General features: G+C 42.5%; 1 protein-coding gene across 2 annotated transcripts in view; it reads left to right on the top strand.

Moving 5' to 3' along the window:
- MIA3 (MIA SH3 domain ER export factor 3) overlaps positions 1-8,473 on the top strand; it is a 29,932-nt gene extending 21,459 nt beyond the window's left edge. The window contains exons 16-29 of one of the 2 annotated variants that reach the window (XM_057376939.1): positions 196-251; positions 334-424; positions 534-672; positions 2,304-2,405; positions 2,504-2,564; positions 2,686-2,721; positions 2,812-2,879; positions 3,135-3,232; positions 3,347-3,478; positions 3,687-3,755; positions 3,869-3,945; positions 4,090-4,161; positions 4,780-4,936; positions 5,289-8,473. In XM_057376939.1, coding sequence (XP_057232922.1) covers positions 196-251; positions 334-424; positions 534-672; positions 2,304-2,405; positions 2,504-2,564; positions 2,686-2,721; positions 2,812-2,879; positions 3,135-3,232; positions 3,347-3,478; positions 3,687-3,755; positions 3,869-3,945; positions 4,090-4,161; positions 4,780-4,936; positions 5,289-5,548 — 1,418 coding nt within the window. In that variant the 3' untranslated portion in view covers positions 5,549-8,473. The remainder of the gene's footprint in view (positions 1-195; positions 252-333; positions 425-533; positions 673-2,303; positions 2,406-2,503; positions 2,565-2,685; positions 2,722-2,811; positions 2,880-3,134; positions 3,233-3,346; positions 3,479-3,686; positions 3,756-3,868; positions 3,946-4,089; positions 4,162-4,779; positions 4,937-5,288) is intronic. The other variant, XM_057376940.1, reaches the window with a different exon arrangement.
- The last annotated feature ends 390 nt before the right edge of the window (positions 8,474-8,863 follow it).

The following is an 8,863-nucleotide window of genomic DNA, read 5'->3' as shown; positions in this document are numbered from 1 at the left end:
TTTTTTTTCCAATAGAAAGTATACCTTGGCTAGAAATTCCCACTTTTTGATATTTTTTGTGTTTGGATTTTTTTGACCATGGAAGGAAGGGGACCTACCCCAGATTAAAGTGTAGGGAGTGTTACTTTTCATAGTTGTCTATGTACTTGGTCATGGTTAAAAACCAGGGAGAACAAATACATTTTTCTCTTTTAGATCCTGAGAGTGAAAAAATGAAGGCTCAGATTAAGCAGATGATGGATGTCTCCAGGGTATGTTGCACAACATATCTCATGATTGCAGTCACATTACTTGCTATGTCTATGATCATGAACTCTCTGCYCCTCTTCCTAGGTCAAAACTATGTTATCCATAGTTGAAGAAGACAGAAATCTTCTGCAATCCAAACTGAATGATGAAGTAACAGCAAGACATGAGCTGGAAGGTAAGTTTAGCAAAATAACACCGTAGGTTGAAGTGCTGTTGGTGGTTTACAAAGAAACAGAGCGTGTAAGTAGTCATAATGATTCTCACTGCAACTGCTTCTCCAACAGAGAAGATAAAAACATTGGAACATGACTCCTCTTCGCTCCAGTCAGCCAAAACTCAACTGGAAAATGAATGCAAAACTCTTCAGCAGAAAGTGGAGATACTTGGTGAACTGTACCAGCAGAAGGAGATGGCACTCCAGAAGTAAGGCTTTCTTCACTCTGTTATATCACAGACACTGTCCAAATRCTCTTTGCTCAGAAGGATCATAAAGCTTGGAAGTAGTGCTTGGAATGAGTGCTGGCTATTGTTTCAGTACAGTTGAAGTTGGTACMCTTTTTTCATTTTTTCCACCATTCCAGAGATTCTTAGAAGACTGTCAGTGTGCACACACAGTATTGCCTTCCAGTTTTTAACTTTTGGAGAGGTCATGTGGGTGGCTTGGTCTGTGAATGCTGTCATTGCTCTGTTACATTATCCAGAAGTGTCAAGGAGAATATAGGGCCTGTTTAGATTTGTTTCATTTACTATGACTTTATTTCAATGAGTAGTTCTCATCATGTAAAATCATGTAGTATTTCGRCCTTTTGAGCCTCTCAAAGGGCTAAGTTATGGCTGAGTTGGTGATGGTACCTGAGAGSAATGAATTGTGAGCAGTGAGGATCTGTGTGTATCTGTGTTCATTCCTCATTCATTTGTTTTCTTACTGAAATCTCTGTAATACCATCTCAGTTTTGTGGGGAAAATTTGAGAATAGGATTCAGGGACATTCTCAGCTGTATCCTGTAGGAAATCCTGTAGGAAAGCTGAAATTATGATTCAAAAGCAATTGAAATTATTAAGCTTTGAGCATTTTGGCTGGGGGAAGAATAAGGGTGGAACAAGCACAGCGTTGGAACTGAGGCTATAATGGAATAGCCTGACCTTGTAACTTCAGGATCCACATGTAGTAAACATAGRATGGAGAAGTGAAGGGTAGTCCACCATTCAGGGAGACTTTCCTCTTGACCTCTGTGAGGAATTGCTGTTCCTTCCAAAACTTAGAGGAGATTACACTGCCTCTTCTTACTTCYTGATTAGAATGAAGAACTTCCTGCAAATTTTTTTTTCTGGAAAATTGCTTTGACTTGTAGCCAATGRAATGGATTATGTTGAACTGGCTCTTAGCAATAGTTAACTTGCTGCTGGTTTAATGGTTTCAGTTTTGTGGGATAGCTCTTGTAAGTTAGGAACATATTATGGACTTCCAGAAAACTATCAAAAATCAAAAAAAAAAATAGTGAATCATGAAGGTATGAAGTTATAAAAAGACTGTGGAAATTGGTCATGTAGTAAATTGATATGGAGAATACTTGGAAGAAACTTGCCACATGGTTGMTGATTGTTGGATATGTTTGTCACCTGGGCCCTAAATTTCCCCCTGCTCACAATACATTTGTTTTCTCATTTCCCATGGTTAGTGTCGGTCCAATGTATTTCCTTGTTTGTAACTTTGTAAATCTGTGTTGCAATCTGTGGAATCACTAGGAAGACCACGGGATCTGAAGAGATGAGCTGTCTGCTGTTGATAGATTCTGACAGATCTTCAGAAGATGACAGAACTTTCTAGTTAACTCCATGTTGATAATTTTGWGGTTTTATACAGAAATGGTTTGTCTGGTGCTTTCAAAAAAGAGAAATTCTGTTTCTCTTACTAAAAAATAATTTTTCTCTCTGTGATCTCACACTTTATTATAGATTCTGACATTGCTGTCACTGGCAGGGGAATACCTTGATTTTGAGTTGTAATAGATGTAGAATGCTGGACTAAATGGTGCATTTTTTCCCYTGTGCAGAAAACTAACCCAGGAAGAGTATGAGCGACAGGAGAAGGAGCAAAAATTGAGTGCTGCAGATGAAAAAGCTGTGCTGGCCATCGAGGAAGTGAAAGTTTACAAGTAACTTGAATTTCTAAAGATTATGATTTCTCTTTTATTCAACTATTGAGGAAAATTTATTCAAAGTATTTCCTTCCCCTCTTTTTCGTTTTGTACAGRCAAAGAATCCAAGATATGGAAGAAGAATTGCAAAAAACAGAGAGATCTTACAAAAACCAGGTAAACTTGTTGGTTGTTGCTGGTTGTTGTGTCATCTTTTACCTTATCATTCTAGGGCCCTGTGGTGTTATTGGAAATACTGGTAGTTGGATAAAACCAAAATAATTTCTCTTCTTTTCAGATTGCTGTTCATGAGAAAAAGGCACATGACAACTGGGTAAGAACGTTCTTCCTTTTCTGATGCCAACAGTTTGTGTTTGATTTCACGTTGGTGCCATTAATGCAATTGACAAAATYTTCCCTACAGCTCATTGCCCGCTCTGCTGAGAGAGCTCTGGCTGAAGAGAAAAGAGAAGCAGCCAACCTGAGACAGAAGTAAGTGTAGAACAGATCTTCTCTATTGCTCTATGAACATACTGGGAGTTGYTTGGGTGAGAAGAAGCTCAGAATGTGCATTCCTTTTTTGAGTTACCAATTTTAACTACTRTTAATCTGTTTTTATGGTTAAAATAAGATTTCTTAGTGAAAGCTGCAAACATTTTACTGTGTAATTTGCCTTGTTGCATTAGATACAACTCACTTGCATTGCCTGAATAATAATAATAAGAAATCTTTATTTTTCAAAATCAGATTAATAGAAGTAAACCAAAAAATCATCATGCTTCAAAGACCAGTCATTGTAAAGCCAACTCCAGGCAGACCCGATCGCCAAATCCCACCACGACGAGGTAAATGCTGCTGGTTCTCCCAAAACCTGRCTCTTGGAGTCGGTACATCATAAAAACATAGGGCTGTGATAAATTGTAGAAAAGTAAATCAAGTGGTTTTGTACTTTGGCACAGGGCCCTTAAGCAGAGATGGCTCTTCTGGCCCATCACCTGTGAGTGGAGGAAATCCATCCCCCACACAGATGATTGATGTCCCTGCCCGGCCCCTCTCTGCTCCTCGAAGGGAAGGCACAAGGGGTGAATTTGGTAAGCAGTGAAGTTCCCCTTCTATGACAGCTCCCTCTCATGCTTCAAATCCAGGAACACTTAAGGTCAGATCTTGTTTCTAGGAATRATGTTGGTATTGATACCTGCTTTATTAATATACAAATAAGTAGTTGGTGGTGGGTTTRTTTTAACAGAAATAGCTCAAGCCTGTGTTATTCAGGGTCTCTGGGGTTCTTGTTTCCTTCAGGTACAATGGTGGATGGCCCCCCTGCCCCACGAAGGCCACCAGAGGTACCTGGAAGGATGTCTGTTCCTGGTAAGTGGAGTGGTCTGCAACTTAGTTACTCTTTMCCTTCAAAAAGGCAATTTCAAGCCCACCTTCTCTACCCTAGGCATGGTAGGACACTTAACACATGGCTCTGTTTTTAGATATTGGGCCTGCTGTGGCATCCCTGATCAGCAGTGAGCCAAGAACCTCCTCGCCTTCCACAGCAATGGATGGAGTGGTGAGTTGAGAACACCCTGGCCTTGAGGAAGCAGTTCTAATTCATGATTCACAGCACTTCCTGCTGCTTCTTTAACTGTATCATATTTTGTTTTGTCTATATCTTGTCACTATCCCTATTTGCTGTCCAAAAAAACCCCAAAAGCAACCCTCTCCCAAAGAGTCTGAAGGCCCCAGTGTAAATACAGATTCACCTTCCTCCACTGAACCAGCTGCAGTGAGTATTCAGAGGCTGGACATGGTGATGCTGCTTTGATGGAGAGGAGTAACAGGCTTGGTGTTCTGAACTGCTGAATAACAACTGCTCTGTGGAACTAACCAAGGGTTCATCCCTCTGTCTCAAAGGGCTTCTCTAATGATGAGCAGTTGCTCTCTGGTTTTTGTGGGATTGAGGAAATGAGWTGTTTCTTGTTAAGGACTGTGGGCAAACACTTTGGAGTGACTACAACAATAATCCTAAGGCAGCTGACTTACCCRTGATGTTTAAGCACAATTCCACATGTAATTCCAAGTTCCAGGTCCTTTACCAAAGGGGTGTCACCAAGGGCACCTCAACAGGGATCGAACTTTTCTTTAGTACAGTTTCATCTTAACAAACTTGTGTCACTAACCACTCACTTCTGGGTAGTGCCAGCAGTGTTCTGGGAGAAGGGATGCCGGTGCCRTAACTGTCCCTGTTTTCTGCCTGGTTAATGTGGTTTGAAGTGTGCTGGGTTTATTTTTCTTTCTCCCCCCTCTTGTACTTGTTTGCTTCTGGGTGAGTGGTTGGCTTGTGAGTAGTGTCAGTCCTTGTCTGCTGCAGTATCTCACCGAAGTGTAACCTCATCCTGCCCAGGGTAATGCTGGTGCCAAAGGCCCCTCTCCTTTCCCTGGGACACCTCTGATGAGCTCCCCAGTGATGGGAATTCCGCTGCCGCCACCCATTCGCTACGGACCGCCACCACCTCCTCTGCGGGGACACTTCGGGCCTCGGCCTCTCCCTGGGCCCCAAGGTACAGCTGGAGTGCTCTGTGCTGACACTTTACTTCTTGGAGTCTGATCTGCTTTTCCTTAGCACACGTCTTCCGCATGTTCCATGGGCTTTTTAGCTGCCTAASTAAGCTTGGACAGGGTGGGTTTTTTCAAGCATCCTTCATATCAAGGTATTTTTTCTTGTTTATCCAAAACTGGAAACGAGGAGCCAAAAGTCCCTAGAATATAATTCAGGGGCTTTGAAGTCTTGTATGTGACAGTGATCCACTCCAGAGCTGCTCCGAAAATGACAAACTGAGGAACTAATCGGGAGCTTCTCTGTTCAGGCTAAAGCAGGATTTCATTTAATTCCATTATTTCTTTTCCTTCTAGGCTGTGGTGCTCCCTTGCCACCTGTGGCTGGAAGAGATTTCTTACCTAGTCCACGTWTAGGAATGAGAGATTTGCCTCCTGGCCCACTCCCACCTCCCCCTGATCCCAGAGGCTATGCACGTGGGCACCCTCCCTTCCGCCCTCTCGGCCCTCCTGGCCCCAGGGATTATCCTCCAGGCCCACGACTACCCCCACAGGCTTCCAGGGACTATGCTCCTTCTCCCAACAGAGACTTGCCTCCGCCRGCACCCAGGGACTGAGGGCAGCTGGCTCCAAGGACTACGCACAGCCCCAGCACAGGATCCCTGCCTGCAGCGCCTGGCCAGCTCCAMGGAACCAGCTCCCGTGTGCTTCCTGCGGGCAGAACTCTAGGAAATGGCTCTCGGTTTGAAGACATTGGTCTCATTTCAGTATATCTCAGCTTTTGCAGGATTAATTTTTATCCAGTTGCTACAGACATGTGCATTTATGATCACGAACTCATCCATCCACTTGGGCTGCAAGAACCTTTCTGTGATGGACTTGAACCTACTCTAAAAGTGCAATAGGAAGGAAGTACCTGTGTGGAGAGTTTTAATTCAATGTAGCCTTTGTAACCAGTCGGCGAATGAACTAATTTCGTTTAAAATGTAAATCAAATCATTTCCTGTGGAAATAATTTTTTTAAGTAAAATGCTATCCAACCTGCCTTCTCCATCACATCATTGAGCTGCAGTTACTGTAGGCCAGGGGTTTACACAAGGACTCTGAGGTTCTGGGGTTTTTTTAAAAAAGATGTCTGGTCAGAGATCAGAAGCACAAATGACACTGTGTTCAAAGGAAAGTGATAATAAAAAGCAAAATTCCTTTTGCTAAGCCCCAAAGGCTTTGTTTCAGTGCCATTTTTTGGTCAGAAAGGACAGATTCAKTAATGTGACAGAGAATGCTACAGTTCTGAGTACAAGAATTGAATCAAGACCAAATTAATGCTGCTGCAGGGTAATGACCACGTTACCCTGAGGCTGAATTACTCTCGACACAATATGGACTTGCTTCATGCAATGAGGACTATGGAGGATACAGCTTCCAGAGCTGGAAACACTGATGAAGTTGTGGAGGTGACCTGTGTTTCCACAGTGCCTCTCTGGCAGAGAAACTCAACTTCCCTAATTGCTTTCTGCTTTCAAGAGCACCTTGCAGCATCAAGCAAGGTTTGAGAGCCGAGTTTTCATCTTCCTCAGGGTTAAGAGCAATTCACCTTCTTTAAAGGAAGGCTGGATTTGGAGAGCCTTTTTACTTGCTTATGTCAAAAAAAGAAAGTAACTTTCTGTAAAGCAGAGTGGGGAAACGTAAACCACGTAAATCTCTACTGCAGCTACCAMCACTGAGTAACTTTAAAAACACACCATACACTTGCAGCTGTCCAAGTGTTTGTGCAAGTACTTGGAATACCAGGCCTTTGCCTGTGTCAGTGAGTAAGCTTTCTCATGAGTGCACTGTACAAAAGTCAGCCTGAGGGAGGAAAGAAAGGAAAACAATGCGGAATAACAAAAAACCCTACTGGGAGGCCATTACAGCTTTACTGCCAGAGTACAAGCAGCCATTAAAGTTGCCATCTAGGYGCTACATTCTTACAGTACAAGTGTAAAGCTTTAGATTTCAGACGAAAGACAAGCTGGAACATCACCGAAGCATAAAACAATCCCAAAGCCTGTGATGTGTGCAGCAGCAGTYCTGGCAGTGAGACGGTTCACAGAAAAAAGGCAAGGGATAGAAGCAATTTTAAAAATGGTATTTCACACTCAACAGACATTAATTCACAATCAGTTAAATACAAAGCTCTACTTGTGTATTTAACAAAAATACTTCAAAGTTGACATTTCATATAACTGGCATTAATACAGACATCTACAAGCTGGGGAAGGGTCCAGGTAAACAGCAGAAATGATGGGTTTGTACTTCAAGGGAGTGTTTCAGTCTGCATGTGGCTGATGACACACATATTGATRATGAACATCTGTGATTAAGAGTCAGGTTCTCCAAGTTCAAGATCTTTCCTTCCCCATACAAGCCTTTGTGATGCTCAGTATCTCCTCCCTTGCCCATCCCAGCTAACAGTAACAACTTAGAAGTTGGATGGAATCTCCCTCTGGATGCACCAGAAGTCACCTTGGACACACACACMCAACTGCAATGCTTACCCTGGATAGCAGAGCTGGGCTGAACTCCCAAACCAGACCTTCCACCTTCCAGGGACACTCAGTGCCTGCAATCCCTCAGTCAGAACAAATCCTGAGCCAGGCAGGGACCACTAACAGGTAAATGGGCCAAGCTCAGATTTATTTGCAGCCACAGACTAATGCTTTGCTCTGTCCTTTTGCAGAGTTCAGAGATTTATACTTGTTTTTTTATCAATATAGGTATACTCCTTTTTTTCTGGTGTCCAGATTGCTGCATTCAGAGGTGTTTCTGTAACTCAAAGGTGTATCTTGATAGTCACCCATCAGCTTTAAAACCATTGGGGTCTTGTAAAGAYCTATAAGGAGGACAATTCAACTGCCCTTTTTCCCCTCCAACCAGCAATGGAATTTGAAAGTGTTGCTGACTTCTGTTGTAACACCTAAATAATATCATCCCTAGTTATACCAGAGCAAAGAAAAGCAAGAAGATTAGGACATTCAAAACCAGTTTTTTATCCTAATCAATATGGTAAAGCCAAAAATGTTACAGCTGAGTGGAGACAGACAAACAGCACGAGGAAAAGTAACATCCCTTCCCTTAACACATGATGTAACATCTTGGGGTGAGGTGACAGAGGAATGGATGATACACCTGCATCCAGGCTGTTTAAAATAATTGACACTATTCTGGGAGCTGGGTCTTTAGTTAGCATAGCAGAGTATTCAGGCACTAGTTAGATATGCAAGAAGTTTATCAAACCATAAAGTATCATATTAAATATCCACGTAAATATATGAAAGATTTGACTGGGTTCTACTTCTGTCCCTTTTTCAGGTCAAAAGGTGAATGCAAATGTGTCATAATAAGCCAATGTCCTGCAGCTTATTACACACTAAATCAAAAATATAGAAAATAAATGATAATCCTATCTACTTACATAAAAAGGTAATTTTTTGAGTAAGTTTCCAGACTTGCACTAAAGATGCAGARAACTGCATACAATCAGTTTCCATAAGAACAGCAGTTTCATGTAAAAGATGGGTCAGCCTGCTAGCCACACCTGCTTTATACAGAGCTCTGGAAAACTGACWCTTCAACACTGAGGGCCTGTCCTGCTGTCACTGAAATGGCAAAGTGCCCACTGCCACCAGGACAAAGCCCTGGAGAAAACCTCTCTATCCCCACCCACCTTTGCAAACCACTCTGTGACAAGTTAAAGAAAATAATAGCTATTTTAGAGAGTAACAGTGATTGAAACGATTGCAACATGGATCCAAAACTCAGGAAARGCTGTTACATCATAGTTCACTGTTCTCATCTGCAGTTGTCCTCCTCCTGACCTGACCACACAGATTCGTGGCCACCCACCTGACCCGCATCCTCCTCTCCCTCACTTCAAAGCACTTGCAGAACCT

This window comes from Malurus melanocephalus, unplaced genomic scaffold (genome assembly GCF_030028575.1).
Source record: "Malurus melanocephalus ecotype Western Australia unplaced genomic scaffold, MMel_1.1 scaffold_296, whole genome shotgun sequence".
Lineage (NCBI taxonomy): Eukaryota > Metazoa > Chordata > Aves > Passeriformes > Maluridae > Malurus > Malurus melanocephalus.
The sequence above is the reverse complement of the archived record's forward strand: the minus strand, read 5'-3'. Positions and strand labels throughout refer to the sequence as shown.